This window comes from Microtus pennsylvanicus, chromosome 10 (genome assembly GCF_037038515.1).
Source record: "Microtus pennsylvanicus isolate mMicPen1 chromosome 10, mMicPen1.hap1, whole genome shotgun sequence".
Taxonomy (NCBI): Eukaryota; Metazoa; Chordata; class Mammalia; order Rodentia; family Cricetidae; genus Microtus; species Microtus pennsylvanicus.
In genome coordinates this window covers 93,086,953-93,103,625 of record NC_134588.1, presented here as the reverse complement: position 1 = coordinate 93,103,625, position 16,673 = coordinate 93,086,953, and the positions used below count along the sequence as shown (strand labels likewise).

General features: G+C 42.6%; 1 protein-coding gene across 2 annotated transcripts in view; it reads right to left on the bottom strand.

Moving 5' to 3' along the window:
- The window catches only part of Aim2 (absent in melanoma 2), a 43,237-nt gene that overhangs the window by 5,844 nt on the left and 20,720 nt on the right, over nucleotides 1–16,673 (bottom strand). The window contains exons 1-3 of one of the 2 annotated variants that reach the window (XM_075987566.1): nucleotides 15,379–15,483; nucleotides 6,831–7,160; nucleotides 1,503–1,654 (exon numbers count right to left, since the gene is read on the bottom strand). In XM_075987566.1, coding sequence (XP_075843681.1) covers nucleotides 1,503–1,654; nucleotides 6,831–7,095 — 417 coding nt within the window. In that variant the 5' untranslated portion in view covers nucleotides 7,096–7,160; nucleotides 15,379–15,483. Of the gene's footprint in view, nucleotides 1–1,502; nucleotides 1,655–6,830; nucleotides 7,161–15,378; nucleotides 15,484–16,673 lie in introns of those variants that run through there. The other variant, XM_075987565.1, reaches the window with a different exon arrangement.

Sequence of the window (16,673 nt, the reverse complement as noted above, 5' to 3'; positions counted from 1 at the left end):
TTAAAGGGAGAGTGGAAATCAGAATCAGCTCTACCTTTGTGAGTTTACTCTTAGAAGCCATGAATTATATACTAAGGCTTGCCAAAAAGTTATATCTTAACGTTTGTAGTTATAAATCACTGAAATCATTTAAATACCAAAAAAAAGGATTTTGTCAAATAAAATATTGTAACACAACATATAAAATGTTAAGTCTGCTTCATGGGGATAATATAACAAACCATTTTAATTGATTTAACAAAGGACAAAAGTGCATTCCTTATTGAGGACCCACAATAAACTCACTACAGGGATGTACCCAATGATAAATGGGCTTTCCTCTCCGCAACCAGACTATGGTGATTGTATGCTCATCTTGGATTTTGTTCTTCCAAATTAAGAAAATAAGAGGGATAGGAGACAGTGTGTGTGTGTGTGTGTGTGTGTGTGTGTGTGTGTGTGTGCAGGTGCAGGTATGCGTCTGCTCACGCTTGTGTATGCTTTAGAAACAATGCTACTGTCTTATAAGTAATTAACTACCTGTAAGCAAAGAGAGACACTTAGGAAAAGAGGCCCGGAAGAGTAGATTTTGAACTGGGTTTCTGGGAAACCTTGAAATGTGAGCCCAACACTACATCTGGTGATCAGCATCCCACACTCAATCTGGTCCAAAGCAGGAAAATGCCAAATTCACTGAGGACTATTGCAGAACTTTTTGTTTCCAGGCCTAGGAATTCTCTTTGTATCTATCAGACTATACAATATGTGTTTTCATGTCTTTGATTAAAATACAACATTTAAACCTTAGTATTGTTTTCTTGGCAATTCTGGAAATTTCTGAGCCAAGCACAGAGGAAGTGGGTGGGTGCTCTAGACAGAATGGTGGACACACCCTAAATTCATCCCTCTGGAAAATGATGACAATGCCTTCATGGGGAATAAAACTGCATGTGCTTGATGGGTTTTGTGGTGGCTCCCAGCATGCTTCTCTGTCAGGACTAAGGGTCAAAGACTATCTTCAGTTTTATTCCCTCTGTTACAAAGAGCCACTTCCCCACTAAAAGAGCGGGCACATAGTGAGTATAGGGATTGTGACAACCCTGAAGGGCATTCTTAGTCCCTAATTCTCTCACTGCACAGACTGAACTCCTGGTTGCAATTCCACTGAACTTGAAATTCTCCCCCATTCCCTCACTTCCTAAACCTCCTCACAAGATGAATGCCAACCACACCCTAAAACATACTCACTGAAAATGGTCCCTGGCAGAGTTTTCTTCCAGTAGAGGCTAAGATAGCAATGTGTTAGTATGCCCAGAGCATGGCAGAAACTAGAAGCTTCCAGGCTACATAAATTGATGAATTTGACTGACTTTTCTTTTTGTAATGCAGACAGATCTTTCTTATCCTGGCCTTGCTTTCCTGCTTTGTATGCTCTGAGCCAAAAAGCAGGCTTCCTGAGCTGGATGAGAGGGAGAGTCATGGGAGGGGGTCCTCACGAGGACCAAGGAGCTGCCCTGGCCTACCTTAGCCTGAGGACGGACTTCTGGAGAAGAGTTTTTCTTGGAGGATTCGCCTCTGCTGGTGGCAGAGGCACCAGCACAGTTTTCAGCTTGACTTCTTTCTTCTACTTGCTGCGTTCCTTTCTTCTTTCTATTTGTCATGGATCGACTCTCAACTGAAAAAGAAGAAAAAGGAGGAGAAGGGGGAGAAGGAAAGGAGGAAAAGCGAAGGAGGAGGAATCAAAAAGAAGTACGTTAACCTAAAATGCATGAGCAAGCATGGCTGAGACATTAGAATATCATGGCCTCTCAAGAACAAAATTAGAAGGGAGACAGAGCAGAATGATGGACTAGGAGTTTCCCATCTTCAGTCCTCCAAAGAATACAACTCATGACTATCCCCAGACAAGGCACATTAGGAAGCATCTCAGAATGCAAATAAGGTATCTTCTAGAACCATGGAACCAATAATATCTTGAGGGTAAGAGAACTGTTTTCATTTTCACAATGTTATGTCCCTTCCAAGATGGCACAACCCCACGCCTACTATGGTGAAGATGGAGGGCAAAGGGTGAGCCTGTGGCCTTCTCAGCATTAGAGGATTCTTTGTAGAAGGCTCATTTTCATGAGGAACACTGCGGACACTGGCAAGACTGGAATAACGGGGGACAATTAGAAATAAACAAAACAGGGCTGTAGTGAAGGCTCAGAGGTAAAGAGCGCTGGCTGCTCTCTTCCAGAGATCCTGAGTTCAATTTCCAGCAACCACATCATGACTCACAACCATCTGTGAGATCTGGTGCCCTCTTTTGGCACACAGGCATATACTGTATACATAAATAAAATAAATTTAAAAAAAGAAGAAACAAAATGAAGTGGGTCTCACTGTGACCAGTACATGCACTGCCTTATGGAGTTGCGTAATTAAAGAGAAGATGGTATAGTACTTTAAGAGGCATGTACATGCCAAGTGGTGGTGGTGCAAGCCTTCAATCCCACACTCAGGAGGCAGAGGCAGACAGATCTCTGTGAGTTCAAGGCCAGTCTGGTCTACAAGAGCTAGTTGCAGGACAGCAGGCTCCAAAGCTACACGGAGAAGGCCTGCCTTGAAAAACAAACAAAAACAAGACAAAACAAAAATGCATGCACACAGATTTGTTGGCTTTGAATCACAGCTACTGCCAACTGTTCACGTAGCCTTAGCACTCTGTGTAAGGTTTCTCCAGACGTGCTGGGTGAGGGTGTATACATTTGCACACGTGGAGTGTGATGGCCCTGACCAGCCTCAGAGCAAGGCACCAGGCTTCCGGAAGGTTATAGGCAATCTCATACACACAAATAAACTTAAGAGGAAACATTTGATCCTGCTGGCCACAGCCTATTATGAAACCTGCCCACTCAGCCCGGGGTTTTACAAAAAAGGCCTTTTGTTAAAGGCAAGTTTGTACCCCAATATTTCTTCAGCATCTGGTCTCTCCAACCCTAGTGACCACGGAGAGATGGGACTGGGAAGACATTTAGTGCAGCCTGAGGTTCAGTGTGAGCCCAAACTGGAAGGAAAGCCTGAGATTATACATAGCTGTCTAGCATAGTCTCTGGCCCTGCCATTCCAAGTGGCCCAAGAGCAGCACCCACAGCCTTTCCCAGTCTCGGAACCCAACTCATGGCCATGCACAAATAGAAGCCCGATTAGGGCCTACATCACATAAACTTAATTAAAGATGATTACAGATGCTAGCCAGCAGCTCTACCTGACTGCAGCAACATCCAGTTAGTGACCTCACTGGACCATGCAATGCATCCTTATTTGAGCACAGGACACAAGCAGTAGCCTGGTCCAGTCGGAGAACCTGAGAAGAAGGTGCTCCCCACAGCCGATACCAGCTGACATATGCCAAAGCACAGCTAGGTGAAAGAAAAAGGGAGGAGGAAGAGGAGGAGGAGGAAATGAAGAAGTAGAAGAGTAAAGACAAAGAAAAAATTGTTACCGCTTTCTCTTCCTCAAATGTGCAGACACCAACCACGAAAAGAAGAGACCCAAAGTCTGGACTATCCAGAGCCCTGGTTCATCTGAACCAGCGCAAAAACCATGTAAGCCAGGCAACAGTGTGGTGTTATATTTAAAGCAATGGAGAATAAACTACATATTTGCTAAGGAAGAATATTTTACCTAGAAAACTCTCCCTCAACAGAGGGAGAAGTGGGCGAACAAGATGCCTCGGGGGTAAGGGCATTTGCCATCAAACCCAATGACCTGAGGTCAGCCCCATGTCTCCCTTGCTGGAAGGAGAGACCTGAGTCCTGCATGCCAATTTCCTGAGCCTAAAGGAGCTGCTGATAACCATTAAGAATTAAGGGAATATTAGTAAATGGAAAAGCAGGTTGTTAAGTGAATGACGTATTCACTTTTCAGCAATGCCCCCATAAAGCAGCTGTGTGATAGATCCTGGGTACCCAGGTCAAGGATTATGTTTTATTTTATTCTGAGACAGCAACTTCTTGTCCTGATTTTAATGTGACCATCTATCAAGGTGGCCAGTGTTCAATTGCTTAAGGGACTCACGAGAAAAGCATGTCTTAAGAAATTTTTAGATGTGGTTTCTCACAGAATCTGAACCATTTGGAATGTTGATGGATTTGCTCTTGCTAGAAATCAAATGATTTAAGGAATATAGCTAGCAGTAGAATGAGCTCTCTAGTCACATAACAAGGTACTCAGTCACTATCTCTCAGACAAAAGAAGGTAGTTGAGTCTTGGTCAGGGATGTTACAGAGGCTCTTTCAGGCATGTCTAACCCAGGGTCTGTGGATCACAAGAATTCAGGGTATGTCTAACCCAGGTTCTTTGGGTCACATGAGCCCAGGGCATGTCTAACCCAGGTTCTTTGGGTCACATTAGCCAAGGGCATGTCTAACCCAGGTTCTTTGGGTCACATGAGCCCAGGACTTTTCTAACCCATGATCCATGGATTACATGAGCCCAGGGCATGTCTAACCTATGATCTGTGGGTCACATGAGCCCAGGACAACTCTGAATGCAGCCCAAAACAAAACCATAAACTTAACTTAAAACATTACTAGATTTTCTTGAAATACTTTAACTCCATTTTTTTTTTTTTTTGGTTTTTCAGTCTTTCCTGTTTGTTTTCTGTCTTGCTCATTTTGGTATTCATTTTCTTTGTTTTTTTTAAATTTATTTATTTATTAAAGATTTCTGTCTCTTCCCCGCCACCGCCTCCCATTTCCCTCCCCCTCCCCCAATTAAGTCTCCCCCCAGCCCGAAAAGCAATCAGGGTTCCCTGTCCTGTGGGAAGTCCAAGGAACCCCCACCTCCATCCAGGTCTAGTAAGTTGAGCATCCAACCTGCCTAGGCTCCCACAAAGCCAGTGCGTGCAGTAGGATCAGAAACCCATTGCCATTGTTCTTGAGTTCTCAGTAGTCCTCATTGTCCGCTATTTTTCTGCTAGGGAGCGTGAATGCTGTAAATAATGTTGGCAGGTGAGTGATGTCAAAATGGCTGGAAATGCTTACAAGAACTTAGGCTGATCTTCTAATGACCAGCTCTAGGAAATCATATTTTTTCTTTTTCTGAGAAACAAGCACATGAAAACATTCAGTCTATACTGACAGTATAGAAGAGGAGAAAGGAGAGTCATAGGATCTCAAGGGAATAAACCCATCACTCTATCCCACCGCACCAACCACACTGATCTCTTTTAAATGTCATTCATTGTGTTACTGCAGAGACATTTGGCAGAGCGTCACCTTCCCACTATATACTCAAAATTTGATGCACACGTTTCATCTGTCTAACTCATGGTTATATTTAAAGAATTTGGCTCGATTTGCTTGGCTTTATCATACTTATGTGCCCTCATAATTTTTTTCATCAGCTTTCCTGTTCAAGCCTTTTCTCATAGTCAGAACCCTGTCATTCTTTAATGATATTCTTTAACGTATTCAAATATCTCCATTTTTCGTGATGGACACTTACCAGAGTAAACACTAGGTGGGAACTTCTAGGAAAGAACCCAGAAATCGGCATTGCCCTAACGGCCAGAGGCATCACTGACAAACCTGTGCTGCACTTCAAGCGGGCTTGAAGATGGCTTCACATAGAGCTTTAAAGGAGTATAGGAACTAAAATGACTTCTAGGTCATCAAGTGGAGCGGTCAGTCACTCCTGGTTTTCAACTAGTTCTCCCAGGAGGTCATTTAGAGCTAATCAAACTGATAGAATCCCACCAACACTTGACACAGTAAAATGGAGGGGGGGGGAATGAAGGGAGTTTTATGTCATCCTAGCTAGAAAACAAAAATCAGGAACATGAATTGATGGAGGAGGAGGTAAAAGATATTATCAAACATATTCAGTTGACTAGCAATAGATAAGGAAGTATCTACTTGGATTAAGTATGTGTTCTTACTGCCACCCGGTGGTCAAATGGAAGAACCACATATTCCTTCTAATTTCAGGCACCCTTTGAAAATAGTGTTTGGCATCATCAAACCTTGCTCTAAGTTCCTCAAATTTACTTAACAACTTATATCTGTATGGAACTTTAACCTTCCTTCGTAAGTTAAACTGGATATAAATATCTATTGAGAAGTCAGGACACCCACGTGACAAGACACCCTTCTTCTCAGCAAGCTGTTAAAAATTTGCAACTTCTGTATTACTTAGTGTCCCCAAAGGACTGCTTCTGGAATCTCTCACCTTAGGGAGTCTCTTGATGAGGCATTCCTTTGTCATCTTTATTAGCTATTTAAATACAAAGGATTCACCAGTTATTCTTAGGGAGCAATGGGACAAAATGCATATAATTGAAGAAGACTTGGTGGCAGTTTATCGAATACAAACACGTCCTTTGTATCCTGGAAATTCATAGTGGCATCTATTCTGGGGATGTGTAAAGGTAGAAACTCCATGGACTCGAAGCACATGGGCTTCCTAAAGAAAGACTGACTGCGACTTTGCAGGCTGGCTCAGTACAGAAGTGAATAGTCTATGGCCAAGTGAGGCGATTCTCTGGCTTGTCTGCTCTAGGCTGCGCTGTGCTGATATTATTGTCAGGCCCTCAGTGAAGTACGAAAGCCTTAAGTACCATGGAAAGGGACCTTGAACACTAACACTGCCATCTCGTGTGCACAGTTTCTGCAAGTAGATTGGAGACAATGGATGGCGGCTCTAAGCGCTGGCAACAAAAATGCCTGAGGAAGTTGCAACATAATTTTTAGTGCCTTTCAGGGAAGGAGGCGAAGGGACCGATGGTTGGTGATTGAGCAAATTAATGCAACACTCTGGGTGCTTTATCGCTCTTGTATAATGAAAGGAGGGGCATTTCCACATACCTTTTTGCTTTTGCTCCTGAAGACATTTTGCGGCGTGCATGTAATTCAACTTCCGGAAAAGGAAAATGGTCTTTGTCACTGCCAACGCTGGGCCTGAGCTCTGAATCAGCAGGTCCGCTAACTCGGTCCTGTTTGTAATCTCACCCAGTTGGCTCCGAGAGATCTTAAACTCATCCATGACGAAGTACTTGAACCGTTGCAGTTCCTTCTCTGTGATTTCCTCCAGGCCGGTCAACAAGAGTATCTCCCTGTATTCATGCTCCATCTCACAGGCGCAAGATCAGCCTGAAACAAAACCTCAGCCACAGGATCGCCGCTCGCCAAGCAAATCTACATTCAAGATAAACGAGGTGAGTGAGTGGTCGAGAGAAAATATCCAAGATGGTCCCCGTGCCGCAAGAGAGAACTGGGTGAAATATGAAAAGCAAATCCCTACGCAAGGTCACTCATGTCGGGAAAGGACAGGACACCTTCACAGGGCACGTGCTGCAGCAGGAATTCTTAAAGTCCTGTTCTGTGTTCCTGTCCCCTCTCAGGCACATTTGTTGAGGCGTGTGACATGTGACACAGTGTACATACTTCGGGCATACAATTTGAAACTTTGACATACATATACATGAAATACAATCTACCAGTTAGTTCACTAGTAGACCACATTTTGATGTTCTGTCTTTTCTTATTTCAACATCAAATTTTTTTTCTCCTGTGTTCTTCTCTAGAGATTTTAAATGTCACCTATTAACGTCTGTAGCTATGACTTACTTTGGATTTTTTTGTATGTGGTATGAAATGATGCGAGGACCCTATTGTTCCCATGGCACGAATTTTTCCATGATCGCATCAGAAAGACCGTGTTTTCTCCATTTACTGTTATCAAGAATCACCTTCTCAAATATGAGTTGGTCTAGTTAAGGACTCTTTCCCCTGTACAGTAGTTTGTCTCTCTGTTAATTTAGGATGCATGTGATACTTTGAATGGGAACAGTCAATAAAATGAAGGTGTCAACCTTGTCAATTCATATTCAAACTACATGTAAAACCTCAAAGAGAACTTCTAAGGATGAATCTAAGATCTGCATGAAAAGGTAAGGACAATAACATTCAGAATAATTAAAATAGTCACCAAGAAACACTATGCTTACTACTTATAAATTCTTCCATAAAGAAGTAATAATTAAGAAAATCAGATCATAAGTAGAGATAAGTCATCATAAAATCTGAATCACTTCTAACACAAAGAGACATGGTGTGGAAATAACGTGGGCTCTTGTGCGATACTTGCACACTGTGTGAAGATGTGTTGCTCTGATTGGTGAACTAAAAATCTGAATGGTCAATATCTAGGCAGTAGAGGCTAGTCAAGGTTTCAGGAAGAGCTAGGAAGAGGAGCAGGAATCTAGGCGTGTGGAATCCATCAACAGACTTGGAGCAAGTCGGACATGCTGTCCTGAGAAAAGGTAAAAGCTACATGGCAAAATTAGATTAATAAATCCAGGTTAATTTAAGTTATCAGAGCTAGTTGGGGACCTAAGCTAAGGGCCAAGCTTTCATAATTAATAATAGTCTCTGTGTTGTTAGTTAAGGGCTGGAGATCCAAAGATAGTCTAACAAGAAAACTTGATACAGTGTATAGTTACAAAGAGACATGGCATGGGACCAATGTATATAAATCTTTTTTTAAAAAAAAATGACCAGCAATGAGAAGGTTTCAGAAAAAATATGTGGGGAGTGATACCATTTACCCTTCATCTCATATCACAGACAAAGGACAAACTCACTTGGATTAAATACCTAAGTAGGAATAGTAATACAGTTGAGAAAAACTGTTTTTCTTGACTTTACATCGAGGAAAAAGAAAGTTTACTAAACAATATACACAAAGGACAAATAAGAGAGACAAGGCTGTATTAAATTTAATTGAATTCATATTCTAAATTGCTTTTTTAAATTCTTCTCTCATATATTATATCCTGACTGCAGTCTCCCCTCCCTCCTCTCCCCCAAGTCTCTCCCAGCTAAATTTCCTCATAAGAAATTCAAACAAAGAAAGCATTTTTAAAAAAGCCCCAAACTGGGAAGATACTGCCTTCAGTGTCCATAATTAATAAACACTTCGTTGTCAGAAAATGTGAAAAAACATATATCTGCAAGAAAATTATCTACAGCCTTGGTGAAAAGCGGTCAAAACATATAAATAAACAATGTGCTCTAATAGCTGGTGAAGACGTATAGGAATATGCTTGACAAAACTAATTAGTTACTTGGGAGAAAACCAGGTGGAAGAAATATGACCAAGAGAGGGTGTCATGAGAGGAAAACAACTGGCCAAAGACCTGGAGGGTCCCCACCAGTGCAGCAATGTCCCTGGGCTCTAAAGAGTGCAGCCAATGTGGCCTTCCTATCATTGTTTCTGGTAAAGACTGGGCAGGTACACAAGGGATGGAATAGCTCTGCTTACATGGGTTGTGTTCATACACAATGCCCGAAACTACCATCTGTCTCCTTTGCAACACAAGAGATACACCTGAAATAGCCACAGTGATAACTCTGCACCAGTGTGCCCAGTTCTTCTGATAATATCCAGGAAGGAAATCTCCACTGCCTTAGTATATGGAGCATGCTAATCACGTCAGCGTGCTTCCTACGTGAAACCTTCATCTTCCTAGACCCTTCTTCCATAAAAACATAATCACATTTTATATGAAAAATTAAGACACCAATTTCTCTGAAGGTTGTTGGTTCTCTTATTTGCATACAATTTGCATTTTATTGCATAAGACATCCACTCAAAAGGTTTTAAAGTATTTGTTTGGGACCAAGATGAAACTCAGTAGTAGAGCCGGTGACTACGAGGCAGGAGGCTCTGGGTTCAGCCGCAAGCACCACAAGCAAACAACCATCTGGGTGGTATTAGAAGGTGGATGATATGCAAAGGAAATGCGTTCAACTCTGGCAAGCAGCCTTGTGGCCATCAGCAGTCCCAGCTGCAATCTGACAGTGCTGTGCTATGCACAATGCATACTCAAAGTGCTTGCACAAGGAGCCTAGAAGACGGGAAGAAAAGCAAACATATAGGTAGGATTGACTTATCTCTAAATTGGGGGGATTCTTGCCACCTCACAGAAGTGGCCGGTATGGCCTACCTGGAAACTATCAGCTGTTCATCAGCTGTAGGTTAAGTTTAGTACTCAAGGTGGGATGACTTGCCTGAGGACACACAAGGATGCGTAGATGGGCTGGCCTCCAATCTTCTAAACCCAAGCCCTCTGCCCTTTCTTTTGCTAACTGCCTTCATATTATTTGGACAATGTGCAATAACACCTTTAATTAAAGAAATTATATAATATACACACTCACACACACACACATATATATGGATGTTTTGGGGTATGATTTGAAGACACCTATTCTTTAAATACCTGTATCTCTCTGGCAATTTTAATAATAATATAACAATTGCCATGCTTTTCCCTTGCTTATTCATCTCTCTTCATAGTGTGTCTGCAAAGCTGAAATCCATCCTCTATAGATGTCTGTTCAACCATCCCTGGGTGCACTTTATGACCCTGTTCCTCTCTGCTGCTGCACACTCTTTCCTTCTTCTCTCTATTTGTCGACTTAGCAATGTGGTACTTTTTGTTTCTTTGTGTTCTAGTTTATATTCTGCGCTGGAAAGAAAGTAGCCAGTGGGCAAGGGCTCTGTTGCTCATCTCTGCCCCTAAAACAACATCGGGATCCGGCACGTTTTCACTAAACATGTGTTGAGTAAGCAGACTATGCTTCTCCAACTAAAACCACAGCTCTAGACATCTCCATGCTCTGGGCTGTACTCAGCGTTCACTGGGTTTGACTAAGAAGCAGATTAAAAGATAGTAATACAAGGTGGCAGCTAAATAAGGACCCCTAGCAACCATCTTCCACAGGCACACAAGCTTCGATCAGCTGGTCACAGTCCAAACCACCATCCTAATACCTAAAGACGCCAACCGAGAGACCAATGTGTCTGGATTCCATCTGATAATAAGAAAAGACACGTTGAAAAGACAGAAAGGAAAGATTTGTCCATGCTGAGACTCATTCAAGTCCATGAAGTGTGGAGCCCAGAAGGACAAGGAATTAAGTTCAGGCCTTAGGCTTTAAACTCAGTTCCAGGCCATCAGCAAAAAGCACAATGCCTGCAAGAATTCTTTAACCTCTGCCCAGGATAGACTGAGCAACCAGAACTGTGTTAGCCAGATTGTTGATTTCCTTTGCCACTCCTCCTTGGATCTGGGTAGGGCAGAGGATGAGTGGAGAGGATTCTACCCAAAGGCAACAGAGCACAAAAGCTAGCCCCGAATTCTGCTTCCTGCAATGGGAACTAGTGGCAACCAGAAAGTAAAGGCCTTTAGAAGCAAGCCACAGCTCACAGATAAAGCCTCCAAACTGGTACTGGCATTAAACAACATGCCAGTGGGGCAGACTCAAGTTCGACTAGATTGTTGCCAGCCTTGAAGTGGGTAAAGGACACAACCCTACTCAGACTACAGAATTTTCTCTGACTGTGAGACTCAGGTGTGACCCAGTTTAGAGGCACCCCAGGTGGACCCTAGGCTTGGGCTTCAACTATCTTCAAGTCAGTCTTAGCAGACAGATCATCAAGACGTGGCTATCACCAAGCAGAGACTTGTGTCCCACTGGGATGGAGTCCTGTTTTGGCCTGTGGTTCTACCGATCTGTATAGACCTGAGTGCACTCAGAATGGGTGAATCCACCAGGAAAAGGGGCAGAGAGAGAGAAACAAGTCAAAGCTAACTCTTTGGTCACTGCCAGTCACAGCTTTAGCGGCCCTTTCAGGAAGTAGCTTTTGAGGGAGGCAGGAAACGGATAACACACTTGTGTTCCGGAAGCTAAGAAAAGATCCTTCTTAAAGGAAACATGGGACCAACTGTGCCTCTTCTGATTGCTCGTTTTGTGTAATGCTAGGCAAGGTGAGGACTGCAGATCTGCTGTGGAATTAGTCACGTGAGGTTAGTGGTGACAGGTAGAAGGGCAGGGATGGGAGGATGGAAGGCAAGCCCAACTCTTGCTGTAAAAGAGCCAAGGAAATGTGATTGAAGACTAGGGCAGGGCCGGAAATGGAGAAAGTAATTTTCTCAAGCTTATTTGTTCGCTTGCTTTTCTGCTATGGGAGAAATTAGGCTGGTTTCATGCTGATGAGAAGAATCTAGAAGGGGCTGGCGAACAGTGGTATTAGAAGAACAAAGGGGAAACTGCTCACGTGAGTGAGCCTTAGGATAATTCCTAAGGTGCAGCACACCTTCTGAAACAAAGGAAGCCCACTCTCCTTTTCTTGAGCCTGACATCAGCTGTGCAGGACAGACACCCACCTTTCTCGTGCCAAGAGTTCGGAACTGTTCAGGGATTTCCAACTGTGTTCATTTGCCGCCTACAGCTGACAGCCATATAGCTAGACAGATACAGACTCAAATCCTGGCTCTGCCATTTTACTAGCTATGTGACATCTGGTAAATTACAGCCTACTAACGGGTCTACATCCTCCAGTGTAAAATAGGGAAAGGCGATCAGAACTTTTACATGACTGCTGTTACAATGTCATGCAGCTGAATCAAGAACTTGTAACAGTTACCACAGATCAGTAATAGCTCAAAGCCAGCTATGAATATAAAAAGTGAAAACGAAGATTCAGAGGGATGATGTAAGGAATAGCATTTTAACCTGGAATGAGAGGCAACGGCTTGTGTTAGAAACTGGAAGAAAAGATGGACGGGTGTTTTTCTAAAACCGTCCTTTGAAAAGGCAGAGGAGGAAGAAAGTTTGAGAGCTTGCCAGCTGGATGACATCACTGGCTGATTGTCTGGGCTAACTCAGAGGGCTCGGGCAGGCGTGGCAAGGCTTGCACTATGGGAAGAAAGGCATTTATTACTTAAAGACTCCCAGTGCCCTGTGAGGGTTTAAGTCACTAAGCTACTGGGCAACTGCCCCCGAAGCTACATCGGGGATCCTGGGAGAGAAACTGCAGAAAACATCAGTCTCCTTAAAAAGGCTGGCAGGAAATCTTTAAGACAGATTGGCACTCAAGAGAAATGAGTCCAACCAAAAGACTCCAGGGGATGGAGCTGAAGTCACAGTAAAGGAAATGTCTGCTTTTGAAGCTGATGTCATCTGCTAAGGTTCAAATCCTCAGAGGAAGAGCAGCGTGGCTGGTCCTCTCAGTCTTCCTTTCCTGTGGATAAACCAGAAAATCACCCTGATCCAACACTCTGCTTCACTTCTGATCTCTGGGTGCCCAACAAGCATGCACTGGCACATGAAGCAATATTTCAATATTCTGGTAAGCACCACCCTTTATCCCAAGGCACCACAAAGACTTTCCCGTCCCCAGGTCCGCTAAATCAGCAGAGATAATCTTCCTTTCATAGCCCAGAAAATAATTCTTGTAGACACTTCCTATTGTTTCACCCTAAAGTTACAGTGGCTCAAAGACAGAAATGACCAAGAGATTTAAAAAAATGATAGCAGAGGACTAGCTGATCTTGTGCAGCAAACAAACTTAAGGTACCACTTGATTTCTGATCAGAAACAGACGTTCTCATAGTGCACAGAGGGTAAAGGCAAGGATGAAAACACCAAGTCACTCTGGTGTACACAAAAAGTTTGATACCAACATCTATGCTATATGAGAACACATAACCCAAAATCAAAACCCAACTAAAACGAAACCAAAAATCAAAATAAAAAAAAAATTTCTGATCTCAGAGGGCAAGCAAAAATGGATATAAAATCCCCCATCATTACTCAGACTCCTGTCCCAAGTTTGAAGCTGGTGATGTACCTTATTTCTAATTCAGTGAATCAACAATGATGATGTTAATGCTCACAGTGATGGATCAGATGTGAGAGTATAAAAGTAAATCAGAAAGTTCTAGGTATTGAATAGCTACTTGAAGTCATGGAAATGGAGATACAATTTAACGTATACAGTAACAAGTTATGAGGACAGTTCTAAAAGAAACATGCTCCAGAGGCCATGGGAGCAGAAGAACACCTACCCATGCCCTGCGATTACATAATCAGCCAGGCAATGTAGGACCCCTTTAATCTATCCCTACAAGAATCACCCCACACAGCCACAGATGTACCCTCAAACAGAATCTTATCAACAAGCTATCACTGTACAGGAGATAAAATTCAGTTTTCACTTTCAACTTCGATTTGCTTATCACTTGTATATAAAAAAGGAAATGTCTTTTGTTTTTTGGTTTGGTCTTGGCTATGGCTTTTTTAAAAAAAAATCTCTCTTGGGCTAGAGAGATGGCTCAGAAGTCAGGAGCACTGGTTGCTCTTCCAGAGGACCTGGGTTCGATTCCCAGCATCCACATGAGAGCTCACAACTGTCTGTAACTCCGGTTTCAGGGGATCGGACACCCTCATGCTAATGTGCGTAAAATAAAATTAAATAAATTATCTAAAAATCTCATTACGGCTTTCAAATTATTGGACACAAATTTACTCACTAGGCTTTTAATACCCATGGGATCTATGGCGATGCCATTCCTGTCGTTGTTCACATTAGTTACCTATCTTTTTTCTGCTCACTGGGAGTTTTGCTTGTTTGTTCACTTAGTAAATATAAAATACCAAGTGTCCATGGATTTAACCAGAAATTGTAAAGCGACTGCACTTGTATATTGGAATCATCTGTGCTTGTAAGATGTGGGAAACTCTCAAAATAGGAGAGAGAGAGAGAGAGAGAGAGAGAGAGAGAGAGAGAGAGAGAGGAGAGAGAGGAGAGAGAGGAGAGAGAGGAGAGAGAGGGGGGAGGGAGGGAGGGGGAGAGAGAGAGAGAGAGAGAGAGAGAGAGAGAGAGAGAGAGAGAGAGAGAGAGAGAGAGAGAGAAGCATGAGAAAGCTTCATTTTCAGGAAATTGAAGGTAGATAACAGCATTGTCAAACTGGGGGAGAAAGCCTGTATTGTCATTAGGAAAGGATGGACATGGCCAGGCACGGTGGCACACACCTACCCACCTAACACTCCAGCACTTGAGAAGCAGAGATGAGACAATTGCCTCAACTTGGTCTGCATGTCAAGTTCTATTCCAGTCAGGGCTTCAAAGAGAGATCCTATCTCGAAACAGAAAAACCAAAAACCAAAAGGCTAAAATAGCTACTGCTAGTGAGCGGAATTTGAAGTAGGAATACATTAGGCAGAGTTTTATTTCCCAGTGTGAGGGAACTAAACTGAGGACATTATGCATGCTAGGATAGCACTCTGCCACTGAGCAATATCCCCATCCCCAAAGGAGCTACTCTTGCCATGTTTACAGTACTATTTGATAAAAACAATGATTAAATCTAAAACATAAGGGGCTCTGCTAATTTTCATTAACGTACTTTACTATTCCATCACCTCAAAATTCATAAACAATAACATTAATACCAATTATGATCCACAATAAAATAAATAATGCTTTAGAAACAGAATTAATTACATCCAGATAAATGACTTTATAAAGGATTAATTAGGGGGAAAAGGCACTTGGACTCACCTGGTTCAGAGTCAATTTTAAAAAAGATTTTGAGACATAGTTTCCACTCTGTGCCCCACATTTCCCTTGAACTGGTGGATTGGTGGTTCACCTGGCTCACACCTTCAGGTCCTGGAATTAAAGGCATGCACTATATGTACAATGGTGCCTGGCTCAGGGTCAGATTCTCAGTAAGTAGGAATTCTATAAAGTGGAAGCTTACTCAAGTGGAATGGAAGTTATCTCATAATATTTTATATGTGCATGTTATATATAATTGCTTCAGACACAGAGGTGAACTCTTAATCGCCCACTGGGAGCTAAGATAAGCTAGTGGAACTGGAATGAAATGAAGAGATGGAGTTACTTGACCAGGAATACTCGGCTAGCTTGTGCTTTAGTCTATTGTCTTCTGCTAAATTTTCCATTTCCCTCCCCTTGTTATGCCTTGCTTTTTTAAAATATGTGGGAATAACTCCATACTCAATATACAAAACAACTTTTAGGAATGCAGACAGCTGAGTCAATCCATGGAAGGGTAGGTTCTAAAATCCCCAACTCTATCTGTGCCTATTTCTTGCTCATCACATCCTTCCCTGAACCTGTTACACAGCTCAAAATACAGCTAAATTTCCTTCCACACAAGAATCAATAACCTCAAAGTGTTCAAAATTCTTACTGCAAACAACAAAATTGACTCCAGGTAGTCTAATAAAATCTGTTTTCTTAAAGATAATAACCCCTCAGAGATCACTAAAGGCTGAAGGAACAAAGTCTGGTGTAAACTCACAGGAAAGGGGTCCCCGCCTCTTTCCTACCCACACCTCAAACCACACAGTAAACCTGTTTCAAAGGAGGACACACACTGCTGCTGACACCTGCAGAATGTCAAGATCTGGCTCCCACGGCAACCACTACAATTTCAGTGCTGATGCTGCCTCAGTGCCAGCAATCCTACTGCAATTTCAGTTGGTGCCTAAGATCTAGACACCCCTAAAGCAGCCATGTAGATCAGAGCTGTGGGCTGAGTTCCGCCACCCGGTTCCTGCATGGCTAGCTTAGCTCCGGAAATAATAACACACAAATTGTATTCTTTTAAACACTGCCTAGTCCATTATCTGTAGCCTCTTATTGGCTAACTCTCACATCTTGATTAACCCATTTCTAATAATGTGTGTAGCACCATGAGGTGGTGGCTTACCAGGGAGTTTCTTAACCTGCATCTGTGTCAGAGAGGAGAGTCATGGCAATTGCCTGACTCAGCTTCTTTCTCCTAGCATCTGTTCAATCTACTCCGCCTCCTAATTTTCTGTCCT